We start from the raw sequence: 24106 nt of genomic DNA, 5'->3' as shown, positions 1-24106 counted from the left end.
GTTATCACTGATTACGACAGATGATAACAGCCTTTAGAGCGTGCCAGCAGGTAGGGGAGGGTAACTGCCTAAAGGCAATATGCATGAGCCTGATAATAGCCATTCAGCAGGCTGATAACAGGCAAACTGGATGTACAGACAGACAGAGGACAGCTTATAACAGGCAGATATTATTCAATCCCTGCAATCAAGCAAGATGGCATACGACATGTTTTCCCAGTTGATTTGAAATGCAGAATATAATCCATGGAGTCAAAACCAGGAGAAAGCCACGACTCCAAACTACTGAACCACAAGGGACTGTGATACAGAAGACATAGGTAATATATCTAACTATATAGTGAAAGTTTTAAAGTAGTAGCAAGCTGTTAATTCTGGAAACTGATTGGATTACTTCCATCAAGAAGGCTATGTGATTGGCTTGGTTTGGTCTGTTTGTTTGTCTCTTTGTTGTCTCGCAAAAAGTTGCAACACATTTGCAGCCAGATTTTACCACACCACCTCTAGGCTAAAGGGATTAAAATGATTTACACTCTGGATCCAGATCCAGGAATTTTGGGAGGAATTCTTTAACAATGGCAAAATTAAACATTTGGCCAAAAACCTGTGAATCACCGTCGTAATGTTCTCAAGAAAATGTTACAAACTGAACAAAATCCAGATAGCTTTTTGTACCCATGCAGTCAAATCACCATATCAATACACACGTATTCATACTCAAACATGCTAATACCTGCAGAAGGAGTCCACTGAGAGCAATTGAGAGGCACTGCGCCCCTCTGGAGCCAAGTGGGTACAAAGCACCGTCTTCAACCCCAAGAGGTCTGAGCCCAACCAAGCCAGGACCGGAAGTCAGACACACAACTTCCGATGCCAGGTCAGTATCAAGCAGAGCCTGCAGCAGCCTCAGGTAGCTGACTGGTAAGAGGAAGATAGAGGAAAATTGTAAATGTCTGAAAAAGCAGAGCAAATAAGGAGAATGATGGAATGTCTAAGCAAAGGAAGGTGAAAGAAAGAGAGAAGGAAAATAAATGTGGAAGGCAAGGCCACAGAAGAAAGAGGTCCACAGCACAACAGAAAGCAGCGAGTGTGTGAGTAAAAACTGAAAAAGATGGTAACAATCATGGAGCAGAGGGTGCAGGAGTACAGCTGAAAGGAACTGAGAGCAATTTTTTTATAAGAGACATGTGAGAGAAAGAGAGGGCAAGAAGTTAAAGATGTCGGTGCCAAGTACAAAAGAGAGAGAGTGCGAGGCAGAACGAAGAGAAGGAAGCTGAAGGAAGTTCAGCGAGACCCAAGTAGTGATAGAGAAAAAGCGAACAACAGGGGTAAAAAGAATCCAAACTTAGTGCTGCCAGCCATCTGAATCGCACTTAATGCCATGTACACTGAGATTAGAGCCCTCTGAGGGAGAGAGGACTCAATTAGTGGCAGAAGTAAAGAGGGAGGAGAGACAGGGCAAAGAGATAGAGAGAAACGGGAAGAGTTGGAAATATACAGGCAGGCTGGGAAGAAGCATAGTCGAGATAAAAATTGAGAGAAAGACACAGAAAGGACGCTGAGTGACTAGAAAGAGAGAGAGAGAGGCAGGCAGAGGGAGGGAGCCAATACATCACAGCAACTCTGACAGGCCACTTATCCAGCTGACAGACAGAGATGCAGGAGCAGCAGGGATGATCTGTCTCCCAGTGCAGCAGTGGGATTGGGGCCACTTAATATAATGAAAGTGTGTGAAATGCATGGTTTGGTTAGCTCCACTGAGGATAACACATTGACTTTACGTATGTACATGTAAACCAAGCAAAGGTGGACCCCATTAGTACCCTCTGGTTTGCACAGTATATGGACAGATGTTACATTAATCAGGGATGCCTAATGCTACTCATATAGGGGTGCAACGATACAGAAAATTCACGGTTCGGTTCGGTTCGATACTTTGGTGTCACGGTTCGATATTTTTTCGATACAAAAAAATGTTCATGCCTTTTTATTAATTTGTCATTTATTAAATTTTCACGGCACATTCTGCACCACATCTCTGTGCGTTCATCATTTGTTTGAAGCCAGCTCACCTCCTGCAACCACTTTTCCGAGAATACGCGCTTCTTTTGTGGTTCGGACTCCTGACATTTCTTTGGAGGTGGAGGAACATCACAGTAATTGCTTAAAGGAGCTTCTTCGACATCTTTAAGAGTTCTAAACAAATGTCTGTCCTCCGCCTGAAAATCTTATGTACGCAAACACACGTTGCAACTTCTTATCTTGTGCAGGTTTTTATTTTGACAGCGAATGCGCACCTGCGGACCACTTATGTGCAGCCCTGGTTATTTAGCTCGTCATATTGCAGCCACAGAAATTATTTTGTCCATGAAACCATAAAGCTGCACTTTCTTTTTGTCTTATAGTCTGATTTGTCATAACTTTTGCGTTTTGTCACTTCTTCACCCTGACCTGTCTTATTTGGCTCAGCAGAACTAAAATATATATCCTGCTGCTTTTACACACGCACTAACATAACGCTCAGCGATTCTCTGCGCGATCAACCTCTCACATGTTTAAGCTGCGGGAGATTTCACTTGTCATGTTTGCATAGTAAGCTAACGATTGATAAGACGATGTCAGAGGAATTGGTGCGCAAATTATCATCACTCACCAATCAGTACTGTCGCTCTCTATACACAGTTCACGCGATTGCAAAGTGACAGCAGAAAACAAGCGCAAATTCAAACGCGATTTCAGTATGTCACATATTGACAGTGGCCGATGCCAATGACATAATTACCCAGCTACATTTCCGAAAGAATGCAAAAGCATTGACATATATTTTTCCTTCCTACGATAGGCCGACGGGCAGGGCAGAGATAGATTTTGGTAGCCCGACTGGAAAAAAGCCCCAGGACGTCGGGCTAGCGATTTTGCGAGCCCTGTATCTGATCACTCATCTTTGGAAAAGAGAGTTTATTATGGAGAAATGTCTCTTTCCAAAATAAAAGCTATACTATACGCTTCTTCTGGGCTTCCCACTAGTGCTGTCAGCGTTAATCTGAAATGACATTAATGTCACAACACGGCAAATCTCCGTTAACGAGCTACCGCGGATCACCTCATGAGTGGGGCTGGAAGACGTCAGCACATTAACGAGCTAACTGCGCTAACACACTAGTTCCCACCAATTGAGCATTGCTGGCACATCCAACATACTGTTTTACTTTTGTCCATGACACGCTTACCTTCAGGGTCATACGTCACATGAAAACCAAAATAGTTCCAAACGCCAGATGTGAATGAGGGTGGGGGAGGTTCAATTTGCCATGTTGCAACGAGCCTAGCTTCTGTCTCGCTAGCTTGCCCTGCGCTCAGTGAATCTGTGTTCGACTACTCCGCCTAGGCTGCACTGTCGAGCGCAGATCCACTGAGCGCTCAACACAGACAGCATCGTCAGAAGGAAAGTTGATAAAATAAATTAAAAATGTTGTATCGTTCGATACATATGCGTACCGAACCGAAAGCACTGTATCGAACGGTTCGATATCGATACGAGTATCGTTGCACCCCTATACTCATATGAACACAGGTATCTTGGTCTTATGGACCCCCTGATGTTTCCATAATTGCGTTGGACAGGGAGAAACCGAGTAGCATCAAATTCTGGAACAGATGACTCAAGAGACAAATCTGGAAGAATAAAAGCAAATTGAGGAAAATAGAAAAACACCAGCCAACCACAAATGCAGAATTTTCAGCCAAGTTTCTTTTGTATTCTTGGGTCACACACTGTTGCTATAATTTCAGCGCTAATGAACTGCTTTGCCATCGGCTGTCTGCATGGGATGAAGACATAAAAACAATCGAACAGTAAAATTTGGTGTCTCTTACTCAGCAGGAGACTGTCTGTGTTTCTCTTCTGAGTAAGAAGTCGCTGCACAGCTGTGTCCAGACTCCAAGTGATGCTCTTACGGACCTTAAATAATAGAAAATGAGAGAGAGAGGGGAGGAATCAGGAATATAACAAGATTAGGACTGAAATCTTTGTGAGTTAAAATGCATTATTATCCCTGCAGTGCCGGCTGAAAGCAAAGAAGAAAGTGTGTTATTTTGTACCACGGCCTCACTGAGATATGCATCAAGCAAATCCAATTTCTGTTTTGCATTCTGCCCCTATATCTCAATCTATACCCTATTTTACATTATGCTGTGTCTTGCCCTTGACTGTATGAAGTTGTATCGTGAAGTTGTGATAAGAGCTGAGCTGAGCTGTTGTGTGTACCTGAGTGGAGTGAACACGCTGCAAGGTAATGAGGGAGGACAGGAGTAGATGGCAGCAGCACAGCAGGGCCAAAGGAGGACAGGCTGATGGAGAGAGGGATGTGGCAGAGGAAGAGGAGGAGGAGGAGAAGACTGTCTGCAGCTGGTCCATCAGCCCGCTGTTAGAGAGCAGCATGGAGACAGCTGGGAAAGAAAAGGAACAGTGTCATCACACTTTAATGGGACGTGTGCTTCTGTTTCACTGCGCTGTACGTGGGTTTTGATAGCAGCTGGTCCTCATGACTGCAGAGTGACGTGCTGCAGCAACAGACCCACAACAATGCAAACACCTGTGAGGTCTTTGTAACATTACTAAGTGAAAAATATGTTAAACTATACTGTTCTCTATTCATAAACACTGATATTGCTGTTTTACCATATACATGTGGGCAGGCTGAATAATTTAAACAATGTGATAATAGAACAATATGACACAAGGGCAACAAGATGCAAACAAAGCATCACCTCCGAGTGCTAAAACAAAATCCCCCCAAATGACACAATCTTAAAGTAATCATATGTTCTTTTCGCTTTGAAACAGAGTAATGTGTTCCTTCTCCTTTGCACCATCACTGAAATAGTGTCTAGCCTGAGGCTGAAACAGGTAGCTGTAAACTGATCACTAGTGATGATGAAGGCTGAATACATAGAGAGGCTGCAGGAGAAGCTGCAAAGTAGAGCGCCACAATTAATTGAACTTTAATCCGAATTTTGTCTTCCCATAATTAAATGAGCATGATCGAGCGATACTCGAAAAGCGCACTTCGCCAATAGAATGCAAAGCAAAATTAAGCGCTCCCTAAATCACTGCCTGACCACGTGCCTGCATGTGCCAGTTTCCTGGAATACTTTGGGCGAGTAACACTACACCAAAAGATACACATGAATATACAACAAAACTCAAATGTCTGGCAGAGCAGAGAGTGAAGGGCTTGTCTCTAGAATCTCTAGATCAGGTGTGGGGGAACTCCAGTCCTCGAGGGCCGGTGTCCTGCAGGTTTTAGATGTGTACTTGATCCAACACAACTGATTTAAATGGCTAAATTACCTCCTCAACATGTCTTGAATTTCTTTAGAACTAATCATGTGATTCAGGTGTGTTGACCCAGGGTGATGTCTAAAACCTGCAGGACAGAACTTATTCAACTGAACTGTCCAAAAACATACTACAGACTCAAATCATTTGATTTTTATTTGAAAAGCACCAAATCACAACAGCAGTCACCTTAAAGCACTTTATATTGTAAGGTAAGAACTCTAGAATAAGAAAGAGAAAACCCAGCAATCACAAACCCCTTATGAGCAAGCACTTGGCGATAGTGGGAAGGAAAAACTCCCTTTTAACAGGTAGAAACCTCCAACAGAACCAGATAAAGGGAAGGGCAGTCATCTACTGCAAACAAACTGCAGTATATTGAGGCATGAAACCCAAGGAAAGCTTCATCGTGGTTGCTAACGTAAGTCATCCAACATGAATTCAGGCATCCATAAAAGTGCAGCTGCGCATGCATCCAGCTCACAAAGACGCACTGAAATCACAAATGCAATCGCACTCCACGTGCAGTAACGACAGTGAGTTACGAACACTTCAGGAAAATGGTCAACACACCGGACAAAAGATATGTTACCCCCTCGCACAATTATTCCAAAGTGGCAACACCTGTGCTGTATGCAAACCTTGGAGGGAAAATAGAGCCGTCGAGTACTTTGCTAGGGGTTTTATTGACAACCTTTTTATTTTGCTTCTAGAGATGCACTTAGACCAGGTGAACAAACACCTTATTTGTCTGCAAAGATGAATTTACGGATTAATTAACAGGAAACAGAACACAAAATAAAGGTGCCCTCTTGCTCTGCAGGGCATTTTCTTTTTAAATCTATTTTACTTTTTTCAAAGAGGTGCACTGTATTTAGGTGAATGAGGACAAAGATCTGTACATATATGGAAATGTAATATCAGTGTTCTGTTTACGTGAAAGTGCAATAAAAACACATTTATCACTAAAATCAATGAATAATTGGACAAATAATGTGGATCTCTGTACTGATAAAAATAATTGTTGTCCATAATCACGGAGCCTTACTGCAAATTAATACCACTGACATTATTAGCCTTGCTTCCCAATGGTAACCCTTCTTTCTGACCTCCAAGTTAACCAGAGAAGTTGGTTTACTGGTTAGCACTGTTGCCTCACAGAAGGCATCTTTCTGGGTCAAACCACAGTTGGAGTCTTTCTGTGTTCCTGCGTGGGTTCTCTCCAGCCACTCCAATTTCCTCCCACAGTCCACACATACAGTATGCATGCTAAGTTAATTTGCGATCCTAAATTGGCCATAGATGTGAGGTGGATAAAGTGCTTTAATTTTAAAAATAGAGCAATGTTTGAGTAAAATGAGACTTATAGAATAAACACTTTGAGCACTCAGCATGACTAGAAAAGAATACCCTGTAACTGATCAAATAAATGTCTTTTATAAGGGCAGTGTAACTGAAGGCATACTTTTGTCTGTTGTGAAAAATATTCAAGTATTAATTTCTCAAGCTCTTTAGTACCTGATACTTTTGTGTTCTGGCTCATTGACTGATTGAGCGACTTTAAAGAGATTTCTAATAATAAAAGCTTTAGTGAAACTCTCTTGAAAAAAACCCTTATGTTATCATACATCTTCCAGCTGCACCTAATTACTGATTTTGTTCGTCTATATATGGATTTATGTGAGATTTCTTACCTTAGAAACCTACATGTTGCCATGGCGGTAAGTGCTATTTGTGTTTGGACGTGTGGTTTAGTCTGTGTGTTACAGATATTTAGCTGTTGCAAGGCGACGACACGAGTCTGCCAGTCATTGCTTTTGTGCAAATGTGCGAGAAGCTCACAGACTTGACACCGTAACAAAAGACAAGAACCGAAGACAATGTCCACGACCGAGCCAAAGCCTGTGTACCATTTGTAGTGCAGGTGTGAGCTTTTACGGCTATTATTTGCTTTGTGCCTCAGTACAACCTGCATCAAGGTCAGCCTCTCGCTTCTCTCAAACAGGCGAGTGGGGAGCGAAATGAAAAGACAGCAAGAGGTGAGAGAAACATACTGAGACAGAGGGTGAAGAGGCTGCGTGTGTGAAAGGTGTGACGTTAAGAGAAGGAGTGAATAAAAGGCACAGAGACCATGCAGAGTGTAACTAAAAGTGGCAGTAAGAACATGTGTCTAACCTCTGTCAGTGCAGTGTGCAGGGGACAGGCTCAGGCAGCAGTACAGGTAGCTGATGGCAGGCAGCAGGCTCTCTGTTATAGGCTTCAACCTCCCTGCTATGTTACTCACTGACTCACACACACACACACACACACACACACACACATGAACACACGGGCATTATTTCTGGGAAATATACCTTTACTGCACAGCTGACCCTAAATGTAATGTAAAATATAGTCGAGTATCCAACAATTTTCTCACTCTTTCATCTATGATTTTATCTGCGGTGCTCTCAAGGATTTTATACAGGGGCATTCAGATGTGATGTAGCAGATAAAATGTAACATTGTGGGCTTTGTCATTTATTGCATGTCATGGTGCGTCAATAACAGTGAAAATGACTGATCAAAACATTCATGATGCCAAAAACATTGCAATTTAGAGGGGTTCAGTATAGCAGTATATCATTATTAAAGAACAACAAGACAAGATCCAAGAGTAACAGTTATCTTAAAGATCATGATAGGATATTTTTTAAATAAAAAAAGAAAGTGTGCTTGCAATACTCTAAAGGAACCATAGGGTTACTAGGACCCTTATTTGAGAAACGCTGCAAAAGACAGTGGGCTGATATATACAACTTACAACTGAGGATGAGGCTCCAAATATGCAGTAAAAAGAAAAAAGTGGTAAGTCACAGAGGGATGAGTGTTGCTGACATCAAGGCGAAAAGCAAAGCAAAGCCTTGTAACAGGCATGGAGTTATGAGTTACCGTCTAGTAAAGTTCAGTGCAGCATTTTGATCTGCAGATCAGCAGAAAACACTCCTCTGAGTATATTTGTGAGGATGGTATTAAATCAAAGGTGAGTGAGGAGTAATTGAAATACAGATGAATGCAGAAGAGGAAACAAACAGGACAACATTATCTCTCTCGCTAGATAATTGTGTTGCTGTGTAGTAAGATGGCACGCCGGCGACGCTGTAAGAAAGGGAGATGCAGTCTCTGTGGATGACTGAGAGAGCAAGCTGACTTGTTTGCCTGCTGTCAGAGCTTTTCGTGGTATCGCTGTAAGAGAAACTGTTTGCTGTAGCGATCATGTTGCTAAATCTGCCTCTTAACATCGGGGGCTGGAGCGGTTATTCGGATATTTTAGATAAATGCAGGGGAGAGAGAGCTGTGCTCAGCGTGACATGTCAGCAGCACCTTGGGGCCTCACCATGGTATAGCAGTTTGAAGTGCACTCCTTCCATATTACTGTAATGGGGAGATGAAGGTGGATCACTGGCCTGCGTCACACAAAGCAGCTTCAGCACCAGAGGGAGGGAGTTCACTGCTCCATAAAAACAGACACAAACAAAAACAAACCAGAAAAACATTGAAAAAGAAGGTAAGACAGAGGATGGAGTGTGACAGAGCGAAAGATGAGAACGACAATGAATTAGCATTTTCTCTCAAGTCATTACTTTAGTCTGGGACCTGTTGTGCACATCATTTGTCAACAAAGCCAAAACAGAGGACGTGGTCCAAACATGCACTCTATAGGATGAAGGATTTCTTGCATTCACTTGTGGTTTTTATGAAGTTTGGTTTCCCTAAGAGGGATTTCTAGAGCTAACACAAGTCATCGTGAAGAGAAAGGAATCAGGAGGAAATGACTACATCTTACTCAGAATGATTAAAAATGACCACACACACACTTTAGAAACCAATATTAGGTGTCTAGATATAGCTAGGATAAATGGTGGCGTGGCGTAAGAGGGTGGAGAAAAAGGACTGGAGGGGACAGGAGACAAAGGGCAGGGGGACTTTCACTGGAAAGAAACTTCAGGCTGAACAGTCATCTACATTGCCCTTTCACTGCTGTATTGCATAACATTAAAATATCTCCCCTTTGGGATGCCGCCGCACTGAAGCTAATATAAAGTATATATTAATGCAAATTACAGTGGGCTGAATTGGAACATGTGGAGGGATAACAGGCTGTAATTCCCTCAGGGCCCGGGATGAGCAGAAAGCAGGCAGAGGCTAACCACAGCAACAGTTTCTGAATCCCCAGCTGCTGTTGTGCCCTTCAGCTGTGCTCATTAACCTGGGCAAGTACACAGATGTAATAACACCATACGGCAGACACCTATAACAAAAAAATACATTATTTGCACGTTTGCATTTTTTTCATTGTTACAAACCTTCAATTTCAGCATTTATGTCATGGTTTTATGGTTCTAATAAAGATACAGCAGCCTTCTGAAAACAAGTGAGGCCCGGATGCTAGTTTAGGCAGTGCACTCAAGCTAATTTATACCCGTGTGACATGCTACACTCTCCTCAAATTCTGTTTAAGATGTAAATGTCTCATCTCTCCCTCCAACATCTCAGAGTCTGCACTGCTGCCTGCAGTTTGACCCCTCCACCACCCCTGCATCCACCTGCAGGTTCCAGCAGGAGATTTTTTTTAAATATTTACTGTGTTTCACCAGGAAGATCACAGAGATCAAATCTCTTTCACCAGAGATCTAGCCAAGGCAGCAGTCATACAAGCTCATAACATATCAAAATATGCAACAAACGCTCTATGCTTTTGATGAGCTCCCAACGCAGAGCCCAACATGTAGCTATATTAAAAATTTTAATGTGAACTGATTGAGTGAAATGGTAATAACGACCAATTCTACATATATAACTGTTTAATGTAAATTAAGTCAACAGAGAAGAGCCAAAAAACACGTTTTTCCTAAATTTCCTTTGTTGGCTCCACAAGCGAGTCCAAAAGCAAACGAATGGCTGTACACATCCATCATAAAATGCACAAATTCAGAGATGAAATAAACATGTTTACAAGCCTGGTAAACAAAATGTTCTAGCTGGTATAGCTAATGAATGTTCAGACATTGCCAGCATTAGCCAGTCACTGTCTACTGTCCTTTAACTCCACAAACTGTAGCCAGTGAAGTGGACCTCTCCACTGTGTCTTTGGTTCATTTTGAAGTATTTTTAATACAATAATCTGACAAATAATTTGAACTGAAGCCTGTTACAGTTCATCCAAGAGGTTTATATGGCAGCTTTGGTGAGTGATTTGTAGTTTTAAATAATCTGGTATCTGTGGCTATGCTAGCATTATCTGATAACTTAGCATTCCAGAGAGTTAAGGTGGCTCCCACCATAAGACTTCAACCTGAAGAGTGCACAAACTGATGGGTGGCATCATGATGGCTACGTCCATCTACTAAATACAGTCTATGAGCAAAACAAGTGACGTGAAATTGTCTGACCTAATCTGACTGTGTCCAGCTACACCCCAGTTTATGGTACCTCACCTTCCACTGCCTGGTCGAGGAATTCATTTTACGAGCGGTTTAAAGGTTTTTTCCTTCCAGCATTAATCAGAGGCGACGGAGACTTTTTCTTGCCATTTTAATCCAATTCAAAACTAACCATATTTTAGGAGGCTTTGTTATTCCAGTTCACTTAAAATGAGATTTAGATGGCAGGATGGTTATAAGTAATAGCACTGCACTTAAACTGAGTACTGTGTCCAGCTGCTGTTAAGTCATATTTTAGGATATACCAAGCCTCATTCGATTGCCACAAATTTTTCTTTAATTTAAATCAATTCAAGTCAATATAATCTTTGTGCCCATGTTTGCTCTGCAATAAATGTTCTTATCTGAACAGCTGTGCTTTTCTGCAAATGTACTCATTTGAAAAAGAAGAAAAAACACAATTATCATTAAACAGCTCTTCCGCTATCTCTGAATGTCACTATAACACTCCTTTAAAGCAGAAAGAAAATGCTGCCAGAGAAAATGGACTAGCAAACATAAATCAGCGCAGGTATCCTTTCAAAAGTTGCTTTCCATATTTGAGAATAATTAGCCTAAGTGCTTTCCATTATATCACACAAGACATTGTGCCAAATGCTCCAATTAATCCGTGTACATTACTTAATAGATGTTTTATTATGGTATATGCCAACTGTTATTTTTAACCCCCAGTAAAACATCTTGGCACGCTCACGTCACGGTTATGGAGCAAAAGATGAATTGATTGTGAAGTTGTTTTTCTTTAAACAAAATACAAATGCATTTTTAATATATTACTATTCTACTAGCTTCCATTCGTTTTTGATTATTTATGCCAGAAGAACTAACAACATCTGCAAACACGAAGACGCATAAACTTGCTAAATTTCCCTAATTTAATTCAATTAAATTTGGTATCCTAGATACAGAGAAGCTCACCAATCAACAGCATGTAATCCTTCTTCGTTTGAGCTGTGGTGAAAAGCCTGAGTAATAAACTGTGTTAATAACTGTGGAGAGACAATAAATCAAAAATAGCTCTTTTTAATCGAAAATCTTTTTTCTTTTGAAGTCAAAATGATGAGAAGGGCATCTCAAACCAAACAGCTTAGGTGTGGCTGCTGCTGCTTCACTTGGATAAATCTTTCAGTGTCTGCTGTGTGGGGAGAAAAAAAACCCGACATGCGTTTGATCTATTATGTCTCACTGTGTGGGAGCCCACTACCTCACCCTGCAGGTGGATGTGTTCCTGTGTACTGTGTGGATGAGCTTGTGCTGAGTGGGTTTGAAACAGCTGAAACTTTTATTTGCTACAAAATGTTTTCATTTGGATGACTAAGAAAGACGAACAAAACCATGTCCCACATGATGAAACTCAAACTCTGGGGGCCGAGCGGCAACGCTTACCTCTATAGATCGACTGTAATTAACCGTATCCGTGATTTAATGAGAGATAAGTGAGCATGAAGCCAAATCAGCTGGCATTAATGTCGATGCGCGACGCTGAGTGGTGAATTCATTCATTCAGAATGGTGAATCACTTTATGTGTGAGAAAATTAATCTATTAGTATAGTGCTGTGTTTTGTAACCACAGAGTCATAATTATTAACACAGTTATTAAGGCATTAGCGCTCATCCCTAAATTCGGGATCAAGGTTTAAAAAACAGAGCTGAGGACACATTTTCGGTGGAAGTAAACAGAGTCTGAGAGGTCACGTTGTAAAGTGAAAATTAATTTATCAATATACTTTGAGTTTAAAAAAAGACAGTAATGTGCAAAAGTCTTGATCCACCCCTCATTTCTAAATAAGTACATATATTAGAAATTATACTTGTATTAAAAATCTATCACATGGTACTTAAGAACCTCTACTTTCTTTATATTTTGCCATTTTTGGCAAAAAGGAAATAGACACGGGAATTTATTGAAACGTGCAAACATACATGGAAATACAGAATATTATAAAGTCTATATTTGGCATGAGCACCTTTATTCTTTGACACAGTCTGGACTCTCTTAGGCAGCTTTCTTGTCATTTCTTTAAGCAATCTTCAGGAATAGTTGCTTCTTTGGATGTCGGCTGCCTTTTGTTCTGTCCTCTGCTTCAATAATGTTGCGGTCTGGGCTCTGGGAAGGAAAATCCATAACTGATAGTGTTCCACTGTGTGGTTTTTATCCTATCCAGGTATGCTTTTACTGCACTGGCAGTACGTTTGGGATCATTTATTATCGCTGAAAAACGAAGCCGTTGCCAATCAGATGCTTTCCAGATGGTACTGCACTATTCTGCGTTCATAATTCTATCAATCTTGACCAGATCCCCAACAACACTGTATAAAGTGCAGCCCCAAATCACGTCAGAGCCTCCACCCGGTTTTACAGATGGCTGTAAACACTCACCATTGCACCTCTCTTGTAACGGCTGTACAGATGGATGATGATTTGCACCATAAATTTTACTTTGGATTCATCACTACATCAGACCAGTCGCCACTGATTTTCAGTCCAGTTCTTGTGTACATGGGCATATCTCAGCTTTTGTGCCTGTTTACCTTCACTATGAATAGCTTCTTGATGGCCACCAGGCTCAGGATTTGTTAGCTGTTCGTCAGACAAGATTAAACACTAGCGAGGACAGAGCCTTTCAGTCTGTGGCACCAAGGCTTTAGAACAGTCTCCCACTAAACCACATTTAGCCGATTCTGTGGACTCTTTTCAAAACCTTTTCCATTCAACAAGGCTGTTTAGATTCTTATTGCTATAACAGATTTTCTTAAAATTACCTGTTTATTTTTATTTTATTTTGTGCCTTAACTTCATTTTATATTAGCTCTGTTTAAGTAGATGAATCATCTGTAGGATCAGATAAATCTCTTTTCCTCTTTCTAAAGGACATGCCTTTCAGATACTGCTTACCTACTGCAGATAGTTTTTTAGGTCTGCCACTTCTTCCTTTCCTCCATTTGTCCATTTTCCTCATTTTTCTCAAGGACACACTGCACACTGTGCTGAGATATTGTTAGGGTCTGGGCAGGCTGTTTTCCCCTCTGTTTTCTCCTTCTGTCTGTCTCTGTTCTCTCAGACAGAGAGGTGGGCTTTACCTGTGTCTCCACCCACAGGCGAAGCCGCCACTCACGCACTTGCGCCCATTGCCTCATTACGGTACTTAAGGACCGGCTGAGGCAGTTGTTCTCTCAAAATTGGATCTTCCAGTTTAGTTTTTGCCGTTGTGTTTTCTGCTCAGTAATTCTCTTTCTTCGCCTGCCTGGAGTTCGTTGTTCGTTTCCTGGTGAAGCTACTTGTGCTCTCTTGAGGAGTCTAAAGATCACAGCTGGCCATTTTCCTCTTCCACTCTAAGAGTCAGTCAGCCCCTACCTGCCCACTCTCCATTAAGCTTTCTTTGCCTACCCTGGATTTCAGTCTGCCCACCTGCTACTCTTCCGCGACTCAAACACAGAATCTAACAAGAGTTGAATAACCCTTGCACATCTCTATTGCTGCTACCTTCACTAACTACCAGTCTCCCTCTCTGCAGACCCTCTCTGGGCTCATCTGACAGAAACACTAGCTGCCTAATTGCTCATCTGCCTGTTGTTAACTTAATCCAGTCTCTAAATAAACCTTATAAGCCTTTTATTGTTGGTCTACGTCTGCTCCCAGTGTCTAGTAATTGCAACACCATACCAGATACACTAAGTTTTTAGCTAGCAGCTCTTTGGTAATCAACTTGGTGGCAGAAAAACTCTATTTTACGCTATTTTTGGCATTTTTCATAGTCAACTAAAGAAATGCAAACACTGTGGCTTTAGAGCAGGCTTCTAATAATAAAGTGCCAAAAGATGCAACTGAGAAGTGGCTCTTTGCTAGGATGTCTGTTATGTATAGACACATCACTGGTTCATCCCTTGAGTTACAGTAGGTACTTTTTTCTGCTTGAATGATGAATGACAAACAAACAAGCATCCCTGAAAATGTTTAGGTAGTCTGACTTGTTGGCAGCAAGAAAGCAAGAAAGACAGCAAGAAATGAGGAGTGGTTTGAGACTTTTGCACAGCATACTACACGCTGACTGTTTGTGTACATACACCTTTAAACATGTTTTAATAATAAATGTCTGTGCACACAGATACAACAGACAGGACGCCGTTCATAGCAGAGCCTACTTAAAAACTGTCGTGCTATAAAAACAATTGGAATCACACATATTATGCTAAATGCTTTCCCTGATTGAGGCACATTAACTTTAAATGAAAGACTCCACTACCGCTTCATCGCTGCACGGCGAGTGCGTGAAGCTGCCGCCAGAGGTTTTATGCTGTGCGGTTTATCTCTGTATTTCCCAGAGAGAGCTTGCAGAAGTTTGAATTAAAATTGCTCTCTCAATTTTTTTAATCAGCTCTCCATGAAGCTGATAAAAATGTTACCTGGTACATTTTGGGGAAAAAAAGAAAAAGAAAAAAATTAAAGTGAATTTTGTTTCATCTTTTCTATTCTGGTGCATCTATTCTCATTAATTTAAATACAATAGAGCCACAGTTACGCTGATTCCTGTAAAGATTATTTTGCTTTGAAGATGCTAGAGGTGTTACAATATAAGCTCTGTGTTTCTTACCCTGTGCAGAGTATTCCCGTTCAAACCAATGGTCTGTGTTCACCACACTGACCCGCTGTAGGGCCTGGAGCAAGGCTGGTCTTAGCTTTGTACACAGGTTTATGTTGTAGCCTCTTTGACCTCCCAGAAGAACTTCTAGTACACTCAACACTCGCTCAGCTAGAGGAGCCTCTCTGGTGCAAACCATGTCCTGTGGCCAATTAAAAAAGTCACAACAAAGAAGGCACATCCATTTAGAATATCTCTTGGTAACACTATTATCCCAAAGCAGTAAAGCAGTTCAGCAAATCAGTTCAATGAAGACAATTGTAGGCTAAAGAGGAATTACTGTGGGCAGGTTAAAGAAGCTTAAACAGCATGTCCTATATGAGATCTGCAAGCTGGATATTTAGGAGGGTATGACGTGGGGCTGGCACGGAGAATTTACTCCATGCTCGATTCAAATTTTTATTCCCATCACCTCCCTTTACAATGCAGCATTCAGCTGCATAAAAATGTGTTCGTTTGAATATCGCAAAGTCATTAACTCTGAACTCTTATTCAAGGTCTTTGGCTCTCACCAGGAGGGTCAGTATGACAGCTGGGTACTTCTCCATCACAGACAGCAGCTCCATGGTTTCTGTGTCTGTCTTCTGATCCGACCTCTCATCTGCACAGCTTTCTTTCTCCTCCTGTGTGTCTGCCTATAAGCACAGATGAAACCCAGCCACCTTTTCATCAACTCTGACTTACCAGAGTTGAAGGGAATTCAGGAAAACACACCCCAATGTGTCTCTAAGACTTGCTCTGTCAGAGTGAAACTAATTAGTGAAAGTTGCCGGAGTGAAACAAGCAAATTGAGTTCAGTAAAATCACTGAATTATTCAGAAATACTTGCTGGGATACAGTTTAAGCAAATGTCTCATTACCGGGGTAGGCCCTGTGTTTGTGTCCTGTTCCTTGGTCAACCACAGCTCCAAGACCACGGCGGCAAATTTCTCTGCCAGCTCTGGGTATCGACACATGAAGTGGATCAGCGCAGCATGGTGAAAGTAGAGCGAAGAGAAGCTTTGGCAGGAGGAGAGTGCCTTGCTGATGCAATTCAAAGAAGCCTTGAATAACATGGTGAAGAAAGATTGATGAAGTCAAAGTACTCTCTTTGAGTTGAGTGTACACATCCAAGTTAAAAACTTGCAGTTTTGAAAATAATTTTCTTCACAATCCGGAGGAGGATCTCTTTTGAAACCCTACTGAGGCAGAGCCCTTAGACAGAGGAGCAACTCTTCTGTAATCTATTTTTATTCACATGTAAGGTATATAATATTGAGTAGTCTCAGAGAGGCCGCGTAATACTCTTTGAAATAAAGAAGGGCGCATTTTTCATGTTTTTTTTCTTCTGTGATGCTCAACTATAGTTAAAATTCTCTACAGCACAATATAGATTTTGTATCAAGAGATGAACATGAGCAGTCAAGCTCTGACTCTAAGTATTTCTAAGCCTGCTCAAAAATGGTTTCCATATTCAATCATGAAAAAGAAAAAAAAGAAGCATCGGCTCCGTACGTGCCGCTCTTTTGTCTGTGCACGAGGAAAAAAAAATACTGAACACATTCAAACTGATGAGATCCTGACACATTAATATGGCATTGCTTGTCAGTACAAATATCTCAACCTTCAATCTGTTTCATATTGTTAGACTGATTTACTGAACACAACATTTAAAAAAAACAACATTTTTTCAAACCGAGGCAGACGTGTCTTCACTGTCAGCGTGTTTTGGCATTAAAAGTGATAAAGGTTAAAAAAAAGGAAAAGAAAAGTTAAAAATACTGGAGCCTTAAGGCACCATAATAGCAGAGAAGCCTGAAATCTAGGTAAAGTTTAAACGTTACTTCCACGGTGACGCTGTACCGTAAGTAGTGACTGCTTTAAAAGTTTTCAAAGTTACTGTGTGTGTGTTTTGATTTTGGCTCAGAGTTACCCCATCGAGTGAGGGGCTCTTGTCCTGTGTCAGTGCCAGCAGGTAGAGGGCAGAGCGGAGCACAGAGTGAGGCAGGACACAGCCCTGCTCCTGCACAGAGCGCAACAGCCACACAACATTGGAGAAGACTATCTGGTCAGGGAGGAGCCTGGATTACACACACACACAAACAAACACACACATATTAACGGCGTTAATTGCAGTATTCAAAGTTCACATAAAGACAAAGTGCCCCCAGGGATACGCTGACAAAAGAAACTCGATATCTCTCTTTCTCGCACGGAAATTAACACAAACGCACTAAAACATATACAAAAGATCAACACACACATTCAGGGATCCTATCCCTGAGTATACAAACGACACGCACCCTCAGCCCTCCCACGCTATGTTAATCTCTGGCCACATCTCTCATAATCTTGATGAGACTGCGCAGTGGAAGGGAGAGGCTTTCATCGCCTTCCCAGGAGGTTAATGCATAGCCGAGGATTCGCAGAAAGAAAAATTAAACTTTCCAAGAAGCCGACACGTTGTTTTTCTCAGGTTATAAAAAATGCATTTGAGACCACCCTCGACGGGCCACGGCAGAAGAACAAGGAGAGAGCTGCAATCACGTGTGAAACCAGCTGAATTTACATTCATACAAGTCTGATATATTCGATATAGCACGACTGCATTCATCATCTTGAGATTTTGGTTATGTAAACACAGTAATATAGCTCAAATGTTGCCTTTTCTGCTCTCAAAGTATGAACTACAGCATAGCTAAACAAGGCTTTGAGAGTGCCAGATGTTTGGTCATATCCACATGAACCAAAATTTTCCAAAACTACTTTAATTGCAAAAATGTACAATCCTTTCCAAATAGTCGGAGAAATGTAATATTCAATAAGGTCCATGTCAATATACGATAGAGACAAATGTTTACTCTGCACAAGTGCTTAGATGCATAAGAAAAATGATGCTGATGCTAAAATATGCATCGGTTATTTTTATTTCCACAAAATAAATGAATAAAATAACAGCTTATATCACAAGGTTGCTGGGCACTTAAATTGAACAAACTGTTTGTGATGTTCAACGCTGAAGTACATAATAATTTATCCCAAGAGTGCTTGTATATATCTAAATATATCCCTGCTGCTTGTGTGCGTTATTACCTGTCTCCTTGCTGCAGGGCGAGGTACAGCATTATCACCAGGCAGTATTTCGGAGCCTGTGGTCCTTGATATTCACACAGCACAGAGGGCCACTCAGACAGGCGATAACACAAAGAGGGAAGGTTGTGCAGCAGTAGATTTTCCACCTCCTTCAGATCTGAGGGACAAGCAAGGTGATGAAACAGAAAGGAGAAATGCAATCAATGCTAGAAATGAGAAGAGGAGAAGGTTTGAGACAGAGAGCGAGAAAGCAACAAGAGAAGGTGGAGAGAATGAGAGGATATGAATGAAGGCGAGAGGTGGTGGAAATAAAACAGAACACAGCAGAAGAGGCCCTGAGGCCAATTTTCCAAACAGGTATTACTCACTAATTTTTTTATTATTATTTTTATACAACTGAAGGCATGCCAAAGCTGAGTTTATGAAAAAACACTCTTTTACAGGCAAAAACGAGTAAGACTTGACTGATATCCAAACAAATCCAACTATAACGGCAAAATTCATCATTAAGGAAACATGGAAAAGCTTTAATTAATGTCTTATAATATTATCTGAAAAAACACATTCTGTTACATTATGTAGAAAAATTAGGATGGATTAAAGAGCCGATAGAATGATGGGTGTGAAATGAAAGGGAGCATAAGAGGGAACATGAAAACGTAAAACATGAAAAAAGGAGCCAGGTGAAGATGAAAGACAGAAGGGCTCAAGCAGGAAAGCAGTGTTAGAGAAAGGAGAAGAGAAGGACAAAGACGGCACAGGGAAGGCACAGACCCTGATCCATGACTACACAGTGGATATACAGTAAAGCTCCAACAGTGTCTGCGGGAAGTGCAACAAAGAAAATAAAGAATGAAATGAGGAAAAAAAACCCACAAAAAGCACAGGAAAAGGAGAGAGAGAGAGAGAGAGAGAGAGAGGGTGGCAACAGTGAGCTCTATGGTCTGGAGGGTAACTGTAGAGGGTAACTGAAAATATACTGTTTACAAACCAGAGGAAAGTAAGAAGGGCTCCAGTCACCAATGCAGCCATCACCTCCAGGGAAAGAGTCAAAGAGTGAGGAGTGAAGAAGAATAGGGGGTTGTACTGAGTTTAAGAGGGAAGACTGGGACAGAGAGGAATACAGCAAAGGGTAGACAGATGAAGAAGATGAGAAAGGGGACAACAGATGGGAAAGAAAAAAGAACTAGACCCACACAGCAGGCAGCAGTGACACACTGCCTCCTGTTCAGGTCCTAAAGAACAGAAAAGTAATCCGAGACGAGAGGACAAGAGCCTTTTCTTAAACATTCACATGAGATTAGCAGATATCTTTAAAGCACAATACCGATGACACGCTGTGATGTATCACAGGAGTAATCAGTAACATTAAATCTTAAAAGCACTAATGAGACTGTACACAAAGCAGGACATGACAGACAGGGGAAAAAAATCTGCTAAAAACTTGAAAAACGGGAGTTTTTGAACAAGAAAAACATACACTGTAAAGTGTGATAGGAAAATTTCAAGATGAGAGGGAAGAAAAATGAGGAAAAGCAAGAGGCTGAAAATGAAATGGAACCTGATAAGGATGATAAAAGGGAGGAAGATGGTGACAGGCAGGAAAAGAAACAAACAGGACTCTCGCTCTGCCAAACTCATTATTCACCATCACACACACACACACACAGACACACAGACACACACACACATGCTTACTTGCTCGTACAACTCTTACATCTCATTACCTCAAAGAAATATTTTACTCCACTCTGGTGTCAGTGTCACACAGACACATCTGCGGGGGACAGCTGCAGTTACCAATGACCTGCTTTTCTTTGCTCTTTATTTTAGTGGATGCTGCAGTGATGCGAGATAAGGAAGTGTATGGAGTTTGTGCATTTGCTTCCGTGTAACGGAATTAAAAGCAACCAGCACTTGGAATTGGAAATGTTACCTGTGCGTACCTATGTGTCATAAAGCGCGCTGACATTTAAAAGCCTTGGCCTGAGCTCTCTCACATACATACAATTCAAAGCCAGTTAACACAATCACCATGTTTATAGTCCGCACACCTGGTTCCCTTCCTTTCATCCTTAACAGAAACCGGAGCTCTTGTTAGTCAACGTGCAAACACTTTCTTTGTTTTTTTCATAAGCTTGCCTGTTGACTGTCAGCCAAGCTGGCTTTGAGACCCTCCTTAAGAACAGAGTTAACTTAACTCAAAAGAACAGGTGAGTCAGATGGAAATGAGACTCTCGCTCGAGTTTTTAATGTTTAAAGTCAACATAAAGACGAAAGAGAGAGAGCGTGAGCCTGAGTGGGCGAGGAAGCAGGCATGCGACAAAGAAAAACTAAAGCAAAACTGCAAAAGAACCTTATTTACTTTTTAAATCCAGCATAATTTTGTCAGTTCATGGCAGCAGTTCTGGGTAAAAAAATGTATAATGAAGGATTTGATGAAGAAGCACCTGCTGAATGTAACATGAAGTCAGTTTGATTTAGTTTGCTCAGTATGAACTATACCTACACGTATCACTTTAATACAGACAGGCGGTAAATATTTGATTAAGCTGTGAATGGGGAAAAAACAGTTGAACCCCTCAGCTACAGCTAAGGCGTGCTTTGGTGACACACTGACCTAGCCTATTCGGAAAAACTGCAATGACAGTTCAATATTTCTCAGAAAACTGGCAGCATGACATCACTGCTCAGAGGCTGAGAGCAACAACAGGGATTTTACCCTGACTGCATGTCTCCGTGTGTGGTGCAAACGTGCATGTATTTGCATACCGTGCTGGTGGGAGCCAGAAGGAAGGTCTGACTGGGAGAGAAGACACATACTGAGTTTCTGAAGAAAACCACAGCAAGATGCATTCAGATTTGGGTTCCTGAAAGAGTGAGTGAGAGGGAGAAATGCAAAAGGAGCTTGAACACACACACAAACAAACACACCAAAGGAAAAAAGATTTAAAAAAGAGAGAGAATGAGGGCACCAGAGACAAACAGTGAACAATTACCGCTCAATGCGCGGTTAATACAGCTAAGAACTAACTGTAAAACCGAGGACAGGATGTGCTTTGACAAACTTCTCTCAAAGATGAAATGCACAGTGTTTAGTTTCATTACAGCTCAGAGCACGGGGGGTGGGCTTAAGCCTATCAAGTAAACCACATTTATGACCACACTAGTATATGAACACAAAAAAAGGCACACTCTAACACAAAGACCCACAAAAGCGCATATGCTTACATGTGAGAAACAAAGCACACACAATGCAAAAGCACACTGTGGACTTTGAAGTAGTAGATCCATCGCTTAGAGACAGACACACTGCTGAGAAGACTGGCTTATTGGAAAAATAAGTAGAGTGACTCAAAAATGACAGATGCCTCAGTCGGTGTTATCTGCCTCATTGCTAAATGTGCTTCGACAGAGAATGATAATAGCAGCTCGGCTCACAGAGCCACCGCGGCTGGATACACACAGTGTAGAGAAACACGCGTGCGCCGCTGCAGTTTTAATTGTCGTGTGTGTCTCTGTGTGTGTGTGTCCTCAGGTTATTCTCTTACAATGTACCTGTTTCCTGCACAGAGGAGGCCTTTGTGTTCCACAGCCAGTCTGTAGAAACCAGAGGACGCTGGAGGGAAGAAGAGGTAAAGAGCAGAATAAATAAACTACTACACAGTGAGAAATGAGGAAGAAGATGAGGATGATAGCAAAAACACTATTTATATAATGCAAACACTGAGGTACATCAAAGCCACTAACAAAAAACGTGACAGTTAGAATAAACACACACACAAAAAAAGTGCACGCTTTAATCTTCAGCCTAATTCTAAGGAAAACACCGACCCAAAGCTCAGTGTTGTAATGACGAGTTTAGCAATGAATTTAAATGACAAGAAAGAGGAACAGCAAGAGCAATAGAAGCTCTTTTTTATTTCTAGGCTGTCAAAAATTTCTTAATCTCATCTCATGTGTCACATTTAAAGTCATGTCACCTTACTGCTATGTCCACCCTATCAGAGTAGTAGTAGCTGATTAGGATCAACTAGGTGAGACTTACCAGTTGTTGTTGGCAATACATCTCAGATTCTACAGGCCTCTGTTACCATCTTAAATGTTACAGTTTATTACAGAACAATTAGAAAAAGACTGAACAAGTATGACTTGTTTGGAAAGGTTTTGCAAAGGTTGATCTGAACAAAGAACAAGACTTCAGCTACAATGACAACACCTCATACCAACACTATCAAGCACAGTGGAAGGGTGATCATTTAGGTTTGTTTGTAACCACGGGACCATTGAGTCGACCATCAGCTTCTCTGTATAACAAATTAGTCTAGATTCAAAATCTCCTCTGTCTGTCGGGCTGACATCTAAAGTTTGGCCAAAAGTGAGTCATGCAACAGGACAATGATCCAACGCACAGCAGAGTCTGCAGCAGAATGTCAAATCCAGACCTCAATCAGAGTGAAATCCTGCGGTTGGAAGGGAGCTGTGCATAAGCAAATGCCCACAAACCTGCATGAACTGAAGCAATGGTCTAAAGAAGAGTGAACCACACTGATGCCAGACACTGATAAAGTCACAGAAAAACATTTCTTCAAGATATTGCTGCAAAATGTGGTTCTACAAGCTTCTGAATCACAGGGTGGTTTTTCACAGGACTGCAAGGGAGTCCTGTGAAAAAAGGTTTCTTTTAGGTATAATGTGTGACTGACAGGTTATAACTTGTCATTTTCCAACATGCGGGATTACTGTTTTAAAGCGACTTTTTTTTTCCACTCGCACACAATTTTCTCTCAGCCCTGCCTCAGTAGTTTTCAGTGCCTAAGTGTAACTAGTGACAGTGAGTAAAAATGAAGGGAATCAGTGAGTTAAAAAAGCAAAACAAAGTGAAAAACACATTCAGCTTTCTAACACAGATGCTGCAGGTCTCACACTAGCAAGCCACGGAGACCTCATGTTTAGACACAAGCTGGCTCTAAAAAAATGCATTTCATGAAACACCGGGATGAAAAAGCGCTGGTAAAAGACAGGTGCCATCAGTTCATGATCCCCAAACCTTTGCATTTTTTTTATCTTAAATTAGTTTCCAAGCAACACAAAATTACTTTTAAATTTAATTTAATGAATCACTGAAGACTTATGACAAATTTGCCTTCAGTAAAGGAAAAAAAGGCTATACTGTAAAGCTGTACTTAATATCTTGGCCGTTCCAGTGCTTCAGTGAGAGAAAGCACCTCAGACTTATTAGAGAGAAGTTTTAATCCCATAAGGGAACTAAATTGCTTTCTTCTTTGTCCATGTGGACCTATGCCACATCTGCAGGAAACTGCTCTGCTTTGATAAGCGCTTCCAGGACAAATACCGAGCTTAGGTTTGTTTATAATGTCACCACATTGGCTTGTCTGGACGCCAGAGGCAACAAGTTCTCTGTCAATTACTGAGTCTCATCGTGCTGACAGCCAATTTTTAAGAGCCTGCATAGTTTTCCCACTACAGCGATATCAAATTTAATTAAGGCATTTAGCCTCACTTTTGATAAATGTAGAATAAACTGTTGATATTACTGTTTCTGGCA

At 41.3% G+C, this 24106-nt stretch overlaps 1 protein-coding gene across 10 annotated transcripts in view; it reads right to left on the bottom strand.

Moving 5' to 3' along the window:
* The window catches only part of mei1 (meiotic double-stranded break formation protein 1), a 60963-nt gene that overhangs the window by 11221 nt on the left and 25636 nt on the right, over positions 1–24106 (bottom strand). For 4 of the 10 annotated variants that reach the window (XR_014873830.1, XM_085157780.1, XM_085157779.1 and 1 more), the window contains exons 17-28: positions 22096–22156; positions 21310–21407; positions 18538–18694; positions 17378–17525; positions 16326–16508; positions 15978–16100; positions 15418–15607; positions 8718–8831; positions 7517–7624; positions 4268–4449; positions 3877–3961; positions 734–918 (exon numbers count right to left, since the gene is read on the bottom strand). Coding sequence is in view for 7 of the 10 variants with exons in the window: in XM_085157780.1 (XP_085013906.1) it covers positions 734–918; positions 3877–3961; positions 4268–4449; positions 7517–7624; positions 8718–8831; positions 15418–15607; positions 15978–16100; positions 16326–16508; positions 17378–17525; positions 18538–18694; positions 21310–21407; positions 22096–22156 (1634 nt within the window). In the remaining 3 variants the exon portion in view is untranslated. The remainder of the gene's footprint in view (positions 1–733; positions 919–3876; positions 3962–4267; positions 4450–7516; positions 7625–8717; positions 8832–15417; positions 15608–15977; positions 16101–16325; positions 16509–17377; positions 17526–18537; positions 18695–21309; positions 21408–22095; positions 22157–24106) is intronic. The other 6 variants (XR_014873831.1, XR_014873832.1, XM_085157783.1 and 3 more) reach the window with 3 other exon arrangements.

The sequence above is a fragment of the Neolamprologus multifasciatus genome, chromosome 4 (genome assembly GCF_963576455.1).
Source record: "Neolamprologus multifasciatus chromosome 4, fNeoMul1.2, whole genome shotgun sequence".
Classification (NCBI taxonomy): domain Eukaryota; kingdom Metazoa; phylum Chordata; class Actinopteri; order Cichliformes; family Cichlidae; genus Neolamprologus; species Neolamprologus multifasciatus.
Note: the sequence above shows the minus strand (reverse complement) of the source record. Positions and strands in the feature narration are given on the sequence as shown.